The 17,139-nt window shown below is 41.0% G+C and overlaps 1 protein-coding gene across 1 annotated transcript in view; it reads right to left on the reverse strand.

Moving 5' to 3' along the window:
• Positions 1-4,241: 4,241 nt before the first annotated feature.
• The window catches only part of slc2a9l2 (solute carrier family 2 member 9, like 2), a 79,358-nt gene continuing 66,460 nt past the window's right edge, over positions 4,242-17,139 (reverse strand). Inside the window, exon 12 of the mRNA XM_070902466.1 lies at positions 4,242-4,484. Coding sequence (XP_070758567.1) covers positions 4,242-4,484 — 243 coding nt within the window. The remainder of the gene's footprint in view (positions 4,485-17,139) is intronic.

Below are 17,139 nucleotides of genomic sequence, written 5' to 3' on the forward strand. Positions count from 1 at the left end.
AAACCACCTACTATACTAGTAGTACATACTGACTTGGCCTAAATGTAGCATGTAGTATGCAGTATGCAAACAAAAGCAAAAATATGCAGTATGTCAAAAACACCCGGATGTCGTACTGATTAAAAAAAAACTCCATTATGCATAGGACCAGTCTGCCTCGCATACTGTGTACCACAACGCAAAGTGCTGGCGGTGGATTGCCATTAATGTTACATAAACTTTCACTTATTTCACCTTAGCAGTCCACCAAAATCTGTTTCTGAACAAATGTGAGATGTGAAAATAGGAAACCAGTTACTGAATCTTGGCGCCGCACTAGTGGCAGCCTGTTGCAGCAGCTCTCACTCACTGTTGAGTTTTTCTCCTCTTTGTTATTTTCTCTTACTTTGTTATTTTCTTTAGTCTGTTTATTAGCTTTAGTGGCTTTTTTTATAACGGTCTTTATTGTTTTTATTTATTATATCTTGATTTTCTACTTATGTCTCCATTGCACTATCCTGTATGCTGCTGTAACAATGCAAATTTCCCCACTGAGGGATTAATAAAGGATTATCTTATCTTATTTTATGACAGATGATAATTGTCTTTTTGATTAACACAGGCAACTCAAGATTTGTTTTTCTTGTTATCACAGCAATGAAAGGAAACTTTGTGCCTATACAACATTTTCCCTGTAATGAACCAGAGGAAGGAATATGAAGACCACCTTCTTCCTCGCCTCAGCACCTGTCTTCAACACTCTTAGATGCTCACTTGCACTTAAACACACTCAAACTCAAACACATTTAATGTCTCAATATTTACCTGAAGGTGTCTAAAGTACTCAAGCTCACTTGTGGTAAACTAGCACCATTGAGACTGAAAGAGAAAGAGTGCTTTAGGGGCACAGCAGCCTTCTAATGGAGCTGCCAGTAGAAGGGCCCTTAAGTCAAATCACTGTTTTATTAAGTGCAAATGTCAACAAAGGCCTTGAAGCTAACACAACCACAACAAAGTTGAAATTCCCACAGTATCAAGAATGCCCCCAAACCCTCCTGTCGGGTGACAGGGTTCAAATGATCAACTTTCAGGTCAGTCTGCAAAAGAGGTTCAGAAGATGAACACACCACGCAAACAGCAAAGTGCCTCAAGATGCTGGCGTGGGAGGCTAGGATGAAGAGTCGTGTCAGTGAAAGATTGTATCATGTTGTGAAAAATAAGTGTGACACTGACGACATGCACACTAGCGTCCTGGATATTATCAGGGTTTTGGAGAATCCAATGTATGTGTTTTTTTCATGTAAACATTGGATCTTGGATACCTAGATAAGCTATAATATACTGGCTGTGTCAGAATATACTGGCTGTGTTTCCCCAAAAGAAACTGGGATGTGGCATTCAAGTGCTGCACAGGGAGAATAAACAAAAGTGATGGCAAATTAAATAATGATCATTTGAACGCACTGTAAGAAATTTGAGGGCTGACACCGGTAATTCAGAGGATGAACTGATTATTGCTCGTCGCTTTTGTTTTCCACTACTGGCGATCAGATGGAGAGGCCAAATCCAGCAGAGAGAGGGGAACGCAGCAGGCAGGCAGAAACCAAAGTGGGTTAATCCTCCACTGCTGAGGTAACTCGGTCGGTGCAGGAATGACAGATAGTGGCAGGGATGTTGAGGAGTCTAATACATGCCTGCACACACAGAAACTTGAATAATGTTAAAATTGGGCATACAGGGAGATGAATAAACAGGTATTTTGTGCGTTCCAAGTAAACGTCGTATCCTGAATGTGATCAAAACCTGGATGGGAGTCATAGCTGGGACATTGGCTTGCATACAAATGTACTCACTGAGGAAAGCAGGTGAATATGGTAAAGATAAATTGCACTTATTAATCATGTTGCATCCCGGCGACTGCATGATAAAATGCTTTTAGTTTGAGACTCCTGTAAAGTAGCAAACCTTATGGAGCATAAATAATGTTAATGGTTTTGATGACTGTACAGGAAAAGGGACAAAAAAAAGCATCTGCATATTCTGACTCTTCTGTCCTTTGCATAAACAGCGTGTGACCCACTCAGACAGGCAGCCTTCTGCATTCTGAACAGAGCAAAGACACCTGTATGGTTGTCACAGTTCAAGTGCTGAGGCAGACTGTGGGGGGGGGGGCACAGCATAAAATTCCCCATTCATCACTGTGAAGTGACACACCTGCTGAGTAAAGCCCATCCTCCTGCCACTGCAAAGTCCTGTAAATAACCTCAAGTCTCCTGGAAACACAGCCATAGTCTGAAGTGAAGGTCACATGATGCCGGGACCAAAATATATTTTTTTGGGTCAAAGCAACTACTAAGTAATGTTTGTAAATTGTTGTAAATATTCAAAATCGTTGAGCCATCATGTCCAGTATACTATATATTAAAAAGCCACCATGGGGTGTATTGAAATATTATGTTTGTGCTGTACATGTGTGTGTTGAAACCACTTCTAAAATAAAGTGAACACTTGCAACTTTGGTTTAATATGAAATATTTAATATGAAAGAAAGAAAATCTGTTATGGGTTCAGATTTTCATATTTTGCAAAGTTATGACACATGGAGGACTATTAAACGCTGGGAGGTATGAAATTAAATGACCCTCCCAATAACCCTATGATCATTTTTAACCAGAAGAGGCTTTTTAAAGGTTTTAAAGGAATAGTTTACTGAAAAGAATATTACTTTGGAGTATTCTGAAGGACAGACAAAAAATGCTTTTACTCAAAACTAAATTTCTGAAAGATTCAAGCTCATGGAAGCAGGATTTACACTGCAGGGAAGTTAATTTAACAACACTTTCTGAGAGGAGGAGGTTGGACAAACAGTCATTTATCAAACACAGCATTACTCTACAGCGCATCTTATTAAACATACAGTATTTATGTCTTTGCTGCTATGAGGTAACATAATTACTCTCCCACCAGCAATCACCAGCAAATCTTTCTGTCAATTACCCAATAACTAATGCTGCTGAGAGCATAACTCAACAGTTAAAGAACAACATGCTGGAGCAGAGCTGTGAGAGACAACACTTCCAATTATTATTCCTTTCACTTCCCGGCCTGCTAGTCAGATGGAGAAATGTAATATGTGGTGCTAACTGACACCTTCCCCACCTCTCTTTTCTCCCCTTTATGATCGCATGACACACACACACCTTTGTATACGTGTCTGTGTGTCATACGAGAGGGTGGGGTGTTAGCCCCCCCAGACAGTGGTCTTTGAAATGTTGAGTACAGCCCTACTGTGGAGCAAACTGTGACTGCTATCCAATGCCACGCTTGTCTGCCTCTGTTCAGATCACTTCCTCCGCTGGCTCCCGCCATCTGGTAGGAAGTAGCCTGGGCTCCTTTCAGATTTGGAGAGGCTCCAAAACACTGTCCCTGCCAGCTTTACTGCGCTCTCTGGGTTCTCTCTTTCTAGTTGTCTATATTAAGAAGTTAACCAAGACATTGGCATCACGGTTGTAATCCTGCAAAATATGTCTCTCCTCAGACACACGTCTGCCCTCCTCTCATTATGAAGCAAAGATGAAATCTGACCGAGATGAAGCGATGTTGCAAGAATAATCAGCTTGTATATTTTTAGATTAACAATGGATCAAGTGACTATGTGTAATGTGAAAGTTGTCCCACCACAGAAAATTAATTAATTACTTTCAGTTCCCCTCGTGTTTTAGATTCTTTCAGTTCATCGTTTTCGTTGTCTGGCCCACAACTTTGGTTCAGTCTCACCGCTCTCATCTGAGTTGTTTTCCTCTGTATGTTACCTGCCCAACACCAAACACCTGATGTTAGAGACTAGCTGCTGAACTGCAGCATTTAGTAGCTAAAGAGCCTGATGTTTCATGAAAAATTGTTTAATATTATAGTACACTTTACATCAGTATTTTATGCAAGCCCCCTACATTCACATTATCCCTATTTGTTTCTGCAATGTATTATTGTCTTATACTCTATATTGACAAGTAAACATAACATGAAATCTAGTTGGTTTGGTTCATTTTAATAAGAGACATAAACAAATAACTGCTGTAAACTAAAATACTGTAATATTCCTGTAATACAAAACATACAAAATACCTAAATACATTGAAACTACCCAAAAGCATTGGTTTTCATTTCATTGATCACAGTCGTTAAATAAATATGTACAAACAACGAATACTTTGAGTTTATAATTCGACCCTGTTTCTCCACAATTAGTGTAGTTTGTTCAGCTAGAAGGAACTCTCCATCTTAGCGACATCTTGGACTTTTCCGTTCACGTCAGGCTTGATGGACAGCACCAGCTCCATTTCATGGGCGGGGGAGGGGACGGGGATTTTGTTGATCTTGGCAAAGCTCTGGCTGATGTCCATAAATGTTTTATTTTTGGTTTCAGGGAGGACGACATAAAGGTAGATGGATCCCAAAGTGCAGACCACCACAAACACCAAGAAGGCAAAGGACTGCAGCTTCTCCTACACAAACAGAAAACACACAATATTATCTGAATAATCTGTGACAAGATACAATGTACATTTTCTGAAAGAGCTCTAGAAAAGGAATGAAAATGTGTTGTAATCAATCTAAGGGTTAACATAACACCAAGAGTAAAATGATTTTCCTATTCTAGCATTTAAAGCATTTGATGATTACTGTTCTCCCCCCTCCACAGAGCCAAATCCTGCAGTTTTTCAGCCATCCTAAACTCCTGCCAACTCCAGAGAGACGTTGTCTGTGGCATCTGTTTTGTCATCTGTGTGTGTTTCATGCCGGGGACGACGTAACATCCCCACAATGTTCCACTCAAAGGGTCCCACAGTTGTGTATGAGGGTATGCACAAGCCAGAGAACATGTCTGCTTCAGATTTTTGAGCAATATATTTATGTGTTTGTGTGTTCAAAAAAGTATGAAAGCTAACCTTGTCCAGCGTGTTATGCCAATAATAGAGATTAGTGACAGATTTAAAAATACACACTGACTGATTACCCAGAGGGAGATTTAGAGATGGAGTGAGGGTTTGTGTGTGTGTGTGTGTGTGTGTGTGTGTGTGTGTGTGTGTGTGTTAGTGAGAGAGAGAGAGAGAGAGAAAGCGAGAGGAAGAGGAAGAGAGAGAGAGAGAGACTTTGCATGAGGCAGAGAAAATTGACTGACCCTCACCAGTGTGTCACTGAGATATAATACCTTGCTCATGAGGGGACGCAGCACTATGTAACTGGTATTAGAAATGCAGTGTCCAAACAACCATGACCTCATTGAAGAACTACTTACTGCTTTGATTTCAGCTGTTATATCACCACTGCTGTTAGTCTCTGACACTGTTTTCCTCTGTTGAGTGTGTATTTCATAATAGCACCAAAAAAAACAGAGCCTCGTGCGAAGGGCCTGACCCAGTTTCCATGCCGTCTCTGTGATGTAACGCTCATCTGCAAAGTTCGCAAGTTCCTCAGAAAACACTGCCTTTCTCTCCCAGTTGTCATTTGAGATGAGTCACGGTTCAAACAGGACATTTCTGCTGCCCTCTCCCGTCTGTCATTAATCGAATTTTTCGAAGCCTGAGGAGAAGGAGGTAGTCCCATCTTTGACACAGCTATAAGCCTTTGATCTGCTGCACACACAAACAATTAGGCATGCACACAAAGACTCATCAGTGGTGGCAGACAAACACAAACATGAGCCATATTTCCATGTTCAAACACATGTTGTACCCAGAGTGACATGACATAAAGAGAGGAAATGGCACTTGCAGTGATGGGGAACCCTGAGTGGGGATGGGACAGGACTGAACAGTGCAAGACTGGATGGAATAGGACAACACGGGACGGTACAGGATAGTACAGTACTAGACAGGACCGAACAGTCTAGCTCAAGATGGGACAGGATAGGACATGAGATGGGATAAAACAGGACAGGAGAGGACAGGAGGGAACATGACAAGATAGGACAGGACAGGACAGAACCGAGCAGAATGGCACAGTCTAGGACAGAGCAATGTAAGTAAGGTTGGGATAGGCCAGGTCAGTGCAAGATGGGACAAGACAGGACAGGACGAGAAAGAGCAGTGCAAGACAGGACAGTCTAGGACAGGATGGGATGAGATAGGATAGAACAGTACAGAACAGCAAATAACGGGACAGTCTAGGACAGTGCAAGACAAGAAAGGAGAGGCCAGGCCTGTGCAGGATGGGACGAGGCAGAATAGGACAGAACTAAACAGAAATGGACAGGATGGGATGGAAGAGGACAGAAAGTAAAGAGAAGGGATAGGACAGAATCATGCAGAGCTGGAGAGGAAAGGACAGAACAGAACAGGACAAGACAGGACAGGACAGGGTGGAACAGGTTAGGACAGAACAACGTGGGATGGTACATGATAGAATAGAACAATGCAAGACAAGACTGGATAGGACAAGCCGGTGCAGGATGGGATAGAACAGGGTAGGAAAGGACAGTCTAGGACAGGAGGGGATGGGAAAGGACAGGAAAGCGCAGGCTAGAACAGGAAATAAAGGCATGAGATAGGACAGAACAGTGCAGAACGGGACGAGATGGAGCAGGATGGGACAGACCAGTGCAAGCACGGCAGTCAAGGACAGGACTGTGCAGGCTAGGACATAAAAGGTAGGGACAGTACAAAACGAGACAGAACAGTCTAGGACAGAACAGTGAAGGACAGGACAGCCTAAGATAGAGACTGAACAGGACAGAAAAGGAACAGCCGGCATAGAACAAAGCAGTGCAAAATGGGAAAGGATGGGACTGGACAGGGGTACAGGCACAAGGGTATGGAATAGGACAGAACAGTACAGGGCAGGACAGGGGTAAAGGAGAGGAGAATGTTTAAACACCCTCTGTGGACATAAATCTGATGGAAACATTAAAATAAATTTGTGGTCCAGTGACAGTCCGTTGCTGGGAAACATACTGTCACGGTCACTGGTTTCTGGGGCAATACTGAGTCATCATTGGTGGTAGGGGTATGTGCTGTGGTGGGGGATTATTTGCATGTGAGTGGGCTTTTATAGATTGTGTTGAAATGGAAGGTCAGTGTCGGCAATGCATAAAAGACTGAGCTGCACATAAGATTACACTGCAAAGATTTTATGGATTACCATATGTCAGTGCTGTCACATCCTGGGAGCGTGACAATGGAAATCATTTAGCATCACAGTTATGGATCATAGCTACGATAACCCTAACTCATTAGCAACACATACAAATGCATACAAACTCACAGTTTACTGATGAATGTGATTGAGTGTGATGGCTCATTAGTCTTTACAGATGTCATAAACAAATAGAGCCTGTTGTTATTGACCTAACCCTTTTATTTTTCGTAGTGTCAATAAATCATCTGTATGCCAACTGCATTTAGTTCAATGTTTGGAAGTAACTGGAAAAGGTCATTAAATGCAAATGCAACAAATGACCCCCTACACTGATCAATACATTATAAAAGATAATTCCAATACATTCATTTCATATTATCACTGTCCTGTAAAAAACATATATCTCTAATACATCAACTTTTCCTGAATTAATAAAAACAGGTCTGTTTTCATGCATTATTAAATTTAATTCAATTGGGTTTTTAAAAGGTTATCTAGTTTAAGAAGGAGAATTTTCTTAACCCACTGGGTTGATGGAAAACTTGGAGACACATGGTTTAATAGGACAGCATGTGGTGTTGTAATAAGGTGGATTGTGATATGGCAGCACTTAATTACCGGTATTGTGAAACAGCATCAGCATCATTGTTATGTAAATGTATTTGTACATTTTTCTGACCACTATAACTTTGTGTTATAAAGTTAGCTTTAAAACTTCAGATCGGAAGGTCATTCTTGGATCTTGGAAAGTGTGATCTGATTGAAAGCTCCAGAACAGCAACTAAATGGGTTGTTTTGTCAATCATTGTAATCTCCATTTCCCACTCAAGGATGAACTGATTATTAGAATTTGGTGGTCAAAAGGTCAAAGGTCACTGTGACCTCACAAAGCAAGTTTTTGCCCATAACATAGTTCTAGTTTTAGCTCTATAAAACTTCAAGGAAAGGTGCCATCAGTTCTGTGTTCTTATATTGCAATGCATATACTGTGCACATCAATCCTTTGTTTTGATTATTTCCAGCCTATTTCTTCCAAATGTGGATTTGTGCCCACAGAATGAAACAAAGAGGCTTGAGCATAGCAAGAAAAGGGCAGGCTAAATAAGAGATCTTTGCGGTAATTTTAAGTAAGGCTAACAGTGTGGCAAACTGCAACAAGCTGCAGACAGTGTGTCAGCTGAAAACAAACTGATGGTACTTGATATTCAACACAGCGCTATAACATCAAAATCTGCCTCAACAGTGGTTAGATGAGGTCAGCAGCTGCACTGCCGTTGAATAACACTTGATTATTTCCTCATGGGAAAAATGTAAGAGGTAACTGTGCCAAGAAACTATGTTGTATTGTATTGTTGAGTTTAAATTCATCCTTTTACAGGGAATTTTGTGGTTTTGCTTCATCTTTGATTTGCTTTAATTTAGTGGTCTAAATGGATATTTAGTCCTTTCAGAACTGAAGAAGTGTTAAATATTAAGCAGACCAAACTGCTGCTCTTTTAAATGGAGACGCTGCGACTTCCTTGCAACCTTGGAGCATAACAATGCACAGCATTGTCTGGGTAGAATTCAAAGATAAAAACATAATTCAAAGCTCAAAGTGGGCTGCAATAAATCACATGCTTGAGTTCAATTTCAATAACCATGAAGATTGAAGACATGGAGGTGGTCAAGGGTAGCACAGCCCCCCCGGAATCTGATCTACCACCCTACTTGAGACAGAAGGTGATAGCTAGTTACTTCTGTATGAAGTGACTGTTGCCCTTTTTTGTTGGAAAGTCAATCAAATTACCACAAAGAGATGCAAGACAACCACACATTTATGCAAAACTATTACAAATTATAACAAAATTTAATTTATAAAGCACTTCTACCTTCTACTTCTTCTTTGAAAGGGGTAAACAGTAGCATGTTGGAGGGGAAAATGCCAGTTAATAATGGCTAAAATATCCGGACCAACTGTCTGAAATACTGCTTTTAAAAACCATGTGGGAATGCAGTCTGAAGGGCAGGTGGATGATTTTGAAAGTGCAACAGAAGGTGGGCATGAGCCAACATCAAGGTCTCTGAATTATGTATTAATGTGCTGCCGAATCTCCACTAATTTGTTCTAAAAGTAATGAAGAAATTCTTCCCACATCTCTCTGGGGAGGATTCAGCTGGCTGGCTAAGCGTGGGAGCAATCACAGAGTTTATGGTTTTAAAGAGGATTCTGGGATTATGACCCTGTTTAGCGAAAATATCAGATACTTGCTTCTTTGACTGCGCACTCATAAGAAGACATCAGATCTTTGACAAAGACACAAAATGACCACAAAGCGATGCAAAACTACAACAAAGTCACGCAAAACAACCACAAATTGACACAAAACGACTACAAATAACATGGCCGTGTCTTGTTCCTCTGTAGGAGGGCCTTTTACATGTCTGTTGTTGTCTTGTAATCCGTCCATGGCTGTAGGCTGTTAATAAAGTAGAGTTTAGTTTATTGCCAAGAATCAGAGCTTCAAATTTGAGCCTTAACACATTTTTATTTGTTTCCCAAATGTGCCCCCCTTCTTTAAAACTGTGGTAAAGGGATTTGACGGTGCAGCAGTGTGTTGTCTGAACAGCGATCAGAGCTGGTTTCAGGTGCCAGTCAGTAACCAGTGAGTCACTGCTGTGATCTGGATGCCCGGTGTGTGCCTGGGAGTAAGTGGGCCCAGCAAAACCCTAGCCCACAAAACCAACACTGCAATATCTGTGGCATTGGCCAGCTAAAAATAACCCACTGTCGCTTTCTGTCTCTCACACTTGTCCACTCCTTCCTCGCCTTGGTCAGCCTCATCTCCCACACTCTTTTCTTTGCCTCTCCAAATCCATTTCTACAGGTCTCCTGTGGCATCGCTACCTCTTTGCTGTATGCCGCTATTATCTGTCTAATTACATATTCAGCTCCACTTCTACTTGCCCTTCCACTGACTGACATCTATTGCCACCAACCTCATTGTACATTCATCAAATTGGAGGAGCCATCTATTTTATCATCACATTACATCTCTCCTCTCTCTCATCGATGCAGACATGCTCATATATATATATATTTATATATATCTATATATAAATATATATACAACAACACAGCGAACCCCCTCTGATCATTAAAACGAATGAATACTGATGAGATAACTTATAGGATTACACATACCATACGTCTCTGACACAAACACATTTCTGTAAATGTCCATTTTTATTAGTAAAATAAGTTGGTGGAGAGAGACTTTCCAGGAATTGTTAAATATGCAGCAAAATTGTACTATTTGCACAAAGCAAGAGAATGTAAAAAATAAATGTTTTGTGACACAGTCTAGTAAACATTTGGTACATTTTACTGTGTGTTAATAGCTTCATACTGAATTAGCTTGATGTTAAATAAGTCTTTTATTTTAGTTTGTAGCTACACAACTGATGTGGCTCCCAGGATGGCAATGTCAGTGTGTCGGGTCAGTCCACCACTTTGGTCCAGACTGAAATATCTCAATAATAACTATTGGATGGATTGACATGGAATTTTGCACAGACATTCATGGTCCCCTTTTGTTGCAAACTGACTTTGGTGTTGCCCTGATCACCAGCATCTGATCAAAATATACATTTATCCACTACTTTGGTTTATGACCAAACACCTGCGAAACTAATGACATTCTCATCAGCCTCAGCTGTACATTGGCTTTGGTGTTAATTAGCACATGTTAGCGTGCTAACAGGCTAAAGGAAGACAGTTAACAGATCATTATACCTGCCAAACATGAGTATGTTAAGCTTAGTTAACTATGTTAAGCTTCTCTCTGTGTAACTGTGAAAACATGATGAAATACGTCTCATCATAGTTGTTATGTGAGGATCTGGTGTATGTTTTCAAATTTAAACAAATTCTTACCAAAATGTGTTTATCCTAAAGTCAACAACTATGTGAAATGAATACCCTACCTCAAACATTTGCAAAGTCTTTTTTAAATGTGTTAAAACCAGTAAGTTAACATTGTCTTGCGCCCTCCGTCTCCTCTTTTATTGGTATGTCCACTGTTATAGCCTCTGCAATTGGTAGAAATGTGTCTCACGTACTCGTGGCAGAACATCAGATGCAAACAATACACGGCGTGCTCATCAAAACATTGTTCTGCAGCACCACTAGTGGTCATAAAATCCAACAGGTACCTTTAAGTATTTATATATGGACACTTTGGCTTTAGAAATAACACACAAATCTGTTCCTCCTGTGAAAATTGGGGCCCTAACCCATCACATGCAGGAAATGTGTAATCAGGGTGATCTGATCTGTTTTCTTGTTATATTTTTGTGCCCTGTTTGTGTTTCATCTTTAAAATCAATAAGACTAAAGTAAAAGAAAAAAAAGACTGATCCTGTAAGAATAACAACTTCTACCTCTAAGAAACCACTATCTGAGTGTTTGATATGCCCTTTTCAGCTATTTTAGCTCTCGGTTCACTCTTTGCCTCCCACACACGACACACTGGTGCAGTTGACTGAAAGGACAAAATTAGTTTTATCTGCGGGGGCTGCAGAGAAAACAGGCAGAAAGCATTTGACAGAAAGGTCAACCCAACGTCCAGCCTGCTGCCAGCAAAGTTTCACTCTGATCTCAAACTTCTGCACTGACTTTTGTCTAACTCTGTTTCTCTCTATGAAAATGTCCTTCAAGTTACTGTAAGAGAAACCTTGCATGTGTGTCATTGGCTGGAATAATTCATTTTAATGGTTAAAGAAAAAGTAAAGGTTTCAGCAGCAGGAGTGGGCAGGACATTGACTGTACTGCGTAGGCGTAGATCTATAGTATAACATAGTAAAGGAAACTGCCCTTATGCTAGATACACATGTACAGTACTATATTTAACTGTTAATTATGGTCCCTCCCTTATTAGTCTTTTTTTTACCTTGGTCATGTCTCAAACTGTGTCTGCAGAGAGAGTGTAACTAAAGTAATTTATGGTGGTTTAGCATTTCTATAGGACATATGAAGTATTCAGCTGCAGCAGTAGGAGTATGCCATTTAATGACATGAGCCATAATGTGAAAACTGCACGTGTGCACTTGTGCATGATCAGAAATGAGACACAGTGTTCGCTCAATAAAGTCATGCTGTAATGGAGATAGGTGTACTGTAATACAAGGTAATTTGAATTTCCGGTGTAGTTCCGTCTCATTAGGTTTATTGTTTGATACAGCACAGTGATATGTTAATGAATTTCAGAGTCCCTGCTCCTGTTTTTTCCGAACTTAACAAGGTTATGCCTGAAATGTCCTGTGCTCATGTCGTTGATGCTTATCCTCAGCAGAGTGCGACTGTAACTGAATACTGCTTGCAAACGTCCTGATGAATGCCTGGGGCTAAATGCCTGCATCCAGCTGCATCGACTAGAGGTCAGAGTCATTCCTGAGTTACACAGCCATGATGCTTACGCACGCACACTGTTTCTAGGCACAGACAGGGTGTCTGAAAAATTCAATACAAGACCAAAGATGCAGATAAGGCACACAAAATGAAAATAGCCTGTGGATTGAAGAAATCCCCAGGAGTAAGAATGATTTAAGTGAAGATACAGGCACAAGAATTATGAAACGACACATATTGTGCTTCATGTAAAGTCACAGTCTGTTTGCACATTAACATGTGATCAACTGTCCTGCCTCTCAGAGCTTTGAAGCATTAACATGGAGGTTTTCCTGCTGCTGAAGTGCTTTCAATGTTTTGGGAAGAGTACTGCAGGAAACATTGTTTCATTATGTTCCCAAGATTGGAATTCTAATAAGGTATGTAATAAGGCATCCTTCACTATGAAGCGAATTATTTGTGTACCTTATGTATTCATTCAATCATACATTTAGTAATATGAAGATATTTCCTACCCTCTGTAGAGTATTTTGTTATGGTATGAAAAACAACTATTATGTCATAGACTGTGAAATAACCACATAAAAACAAACAAAATCTCTCTTAAAAGCCTCAAGCTAAACTTCCCAGGCTGCACCAGGTATTTCTGTTAACAGTAAATTATTGTTTTAAACAACAATCTTTCTGCAAAGGGCCAAAACAGAGAAGTGAAGAGCTTGAATAAGTTGAGAAAACTGTAGTTTTAAGGGGGCATGAACTTCAGTGTTCATATCTATATTTTTTCAACTCGCGAAGATTGAAATGTCATGTGCCATTAGGATCTAATGAGGGACAAGTGGGACAATATGACCGAGGGCAAAGTTCTGCCTCTATAAAAAGAAGAGCTGAACAACGTCCTCGGCACAGAGGGCAATTATAACAGACAGTAGGACTTAACTTCTCTCATACTAGGAAATATAAAATGAAATATGTAAAATGTCTGTAGATAGATGTCTGTAGATGCACTGTCAGGTAGATAGGTAACAAATATCCAGTGGCACATTGGGTTCAGTTAGGGTGAATAGGTTAAATGAATAGGTAATGTGACAGTTTGCTTTGCTGTATACTTTTGTGTTATTTGTTAGGGGTGCCAGCCAGGCCCCTCTCCTGGCATTTAAGATTAGTCAATCACGTTGTAATTAGTTTTTCGTTTGAACCAACCGTTACAAAGGGTAGTACAATAAAATGTATACCCTACGCATTGAATGACCATAACATGTCAACCCACAAGAACAACACAAACGCAATAGTTCAGTGCAAAACCAAATTATCATATATTTAAAGACTTTCACAAATCACCCAAAAACCCACAGGCCCAAACTTCATCAAACAGAAAGTAATCCAACTCAAAATTCCACTATGGGTTTCCCATTTTCTCATAGACTTCTTATACAATCGGACTCTTTCTGCAACCAGTGAAATCGCCCCCCTGCTGGTTTTTAGATGGAATGCAGGTTTAAGGCATTTCCACATTGGCTTCACTTTTCAGACCTGGAAGTTGGTGCTTGCTTAAAAGGTGGTAATATGTCAGTGTTGTGTTCCACCGTCCCAAGTGGCCAAAAATGTTATTGCAGGCTTCATTCCGAGAACAGAAACTAGCAACACATGTAAAACCAATGCATGTACAAGGTCTGGGGTTGCGCCCAGAGGAAAAAGCCTAAACATAAACGTGCAACCTGGAGAGAAGGCAGCTAATCTCTAAACAACATGTTTGATGTATAACACACAGCTCACACACCAACCTATTTTATTTGTGACCTTGGGAGGTTGATGTGTTAGAGAGAGAGCATGAAAAGGAAAAACAAAGCGAGGCAGTGAAGGATTGAGACACAGAAAGGCACAAGTTATATTTGCGGTTGCTAGACTATGTAAAAAAAAAAAAGGTCAAAGGAACAGCAGATGAAGTTACATCTACTCAGTGAATCCCTGAGTTAAAGTCCTTGGGAGGAAGATGAGAGTGTGCTGCAGAGGAACAGAAAGAAGGAGGGCATGACACTGAGAGAGAGACACGACACAACAGGAGCACAGGGCTGCTGCACAAGTACGTGGACAGTAAAATGAAGAGCCAGGCTTCATAGATGTGACCATTTCAAACTAAAACGTCACATTGAATTCTCCTCCCTGCAATTCGAGAGCAGCCTCTATGCTTGTCTATGGCAGCATTCACTTTATAAACAGATAGAGCTGGTGTATACTATAAGTCAAGGTAAGCATAAAAATGTCACATTTAGTATGTAGAGTGATATATTTCATCGGATCGTCTTTACAGGTAAATGACCCGTGTTCATCATCTGTTGGTCGAGATGAATGTAAAGATTTGACACGCAGAGATGAAGCAGATCTGTGAAAGATGATTAATGAAGTGTCAAAGTGCATTGCACGTGGTTGGATCAGTTGCAGTTAGGATGAAGAATGTACTCATTTTGGACGCCTGCCAAGACATTAAAGACTGCTTCAAAACATCAAAGAGAGAAGGAAAGGAAGCGCAAGACAGTAAATACACATACAGGCAGTGGTACACTTTGTTTCCCCAGTAAAACTCAGTTCTCCATCCCCTCCTTCTCCGGCCCAATTTAAAAAAGCAAATGCACATAATCAGGCTCATTTTCAGGATCATTTTCTACTCATTCTCACAGCAGATCAGGTAAATCCTCCAGGCTTGCTAGTAACTCCCTTACTCCACATTTGCACAAAGTCACATCTTCTATCCCTCTCAACACCTTGTTTAATGAATTTACAGTAGCTCACCAACAACAGGATTTTCTTTTTGTTTCAATATGTGTGATATTGAAATATAGCATAGAGGGATTGAGGGAATTGTAATGTTTTACATATACAATACATAAAAGGCTCAAGAGTAGGAATTATAAAAGAAAAATAAATCTCTCCTCAGGAAGTATTTGTCGATTGAGAGTTATGAGCAATTTCACTGCAGCAAGAAATATAGTTGGTACTTTATGGTCGTGAAACAAAGGGGAGCTCCAATTCCATCCAATTCCACGGCCTGGGGTGTCCTAAGAAAATACAGCTCCGGTTCAGCCTGTGCTTTCTCTGTTGTAAATCCAGACAACTGGTTACACTGCAGCACACTGTAGTCAACCAGATGGCTTTGAAACCAAGCAGGATTTCAGAATTGAAAGCTATAGAAATACCCTGCTCTCTTTGTGAGTGGGCATGCTGGTAGAAATGAACTGGTGGTGGTGGACTTCACCATGTTCTGTCAAATACAGGTAAGGCTCATTGTTTTAGCTTTTTTTTTGTTACACAGAAAACTACGAAGATTGATTTTTGAAGAAGCAGATGTTTTTATGGCTTCACACACCCAAAAGTTGTTTTCTGCCACATGACGACACAATGTACTGCAGTTTACCGTAAACAAGGTCCTCTTCTGACATCTCAGAATATGCTTATAATAATAGAAAGTGAAGAGAAAAACAAGGAGAAACCCCCAAATGAGCTGCTGATAATGCACCAGTGTGACTCCAAGTCATTTAAAAAGCAAATGTGTTTGTGCTGCAAATTGCATTTTTCCACTAAGATTTTCCCCAGTTTTTTTTTTATCTGATTGTCACACATACATCAATAATCATGCGTATAAATTCCCACATTTGGAGGGAAAATAAAATCCCCAAATTAACAAAAGGTTACATCAACCTGGTAGCCTGTATCATTCACCCTGGCAGGCTGGCACACAGGTTTAAGAGTGTGGAGCAGCACACATCCCCTGTCACCGCACACAACTCGAGTCCCAGGAGCCTCGAACACGGGGGCAGACCTCCTGTCCAGGGCGAATCCTCTGAACCCACAGGCTGTCAGCCAAGTCTGGCAGAGATACTGTACTTGCAGGCCACTGTGGATGACTTTTCCTCACAAACGAACACTCAATGCGCCCTTCTATCTGGCAGAAAATGATGTGCCCCCCCCCCCCCCCCTTGATTCCCCTGGCTGAGTGACAGAGTTTGTATTCAAGGCACACAGAGAAATTTCACATTCTCACTCAATGGTTAGCCCTCTGGGCCTGGCTTGTGAGGGGCCAAATCAGGATGCTGCGAGTCTGTGCCCACCAGCATGATGGAAACCACTCAAAGTATTCATACTTGCTGCTCAAAGTGGCACATGTTGTTATAATTGGTGTAACAGCAGGAAAGTGATTGTTCTGATGTGTTGTTCTTCCTGCGGGACAGATGAAGGCTATCTGGCAGCCATATGAGCCTGTCATATGGGTTTTATCAGTGCCCACACTGGCCCACGCAGGGGGTCTGCACCCTCTGGGGGCGCATCACATATCCTCTAACCCCCTGGTACTGATCTGGGATCCAACCTTGGTGTTGGACACCCTCACTCAACATCCGTTTGGGAAAGTGCAAAAAGGTGTTACAGCTGCAGACAGCTCTGCCCCTGGCGTCGGCTTTAGGGTGCTTACTGCAGACAACAGCATGGTCCACCAGTTTGTCCTGGAGCTGTCGGCGCTGCTTCAGTGCTCAAGGTGATGAGTTCATCCCATCTCTGCATGTCAGTAAAGCTGGTGGTGCTCCACTAATCTCCATTCTCTTCTTTAGAGGAATGTAAATTCAATCTGTCCAGTGTGCTTGCCA

This window comes from Enoplosus armatus, chromosome 3 (genome assembly GCF_043641665.1).
Source record: "Enoplosus armatus isolate fEnoArm2 chromosome 3, fEnoArm2.hap1, whole genome shotgun sequence".
In the NCBI taxonomy this organism is placed as follows: Eukaryota; Metazoa; Chordata; class Actinopteri; order Centrarchiformes; family Enoplosidae; genus Enoplosus; species Enoplosus armatus.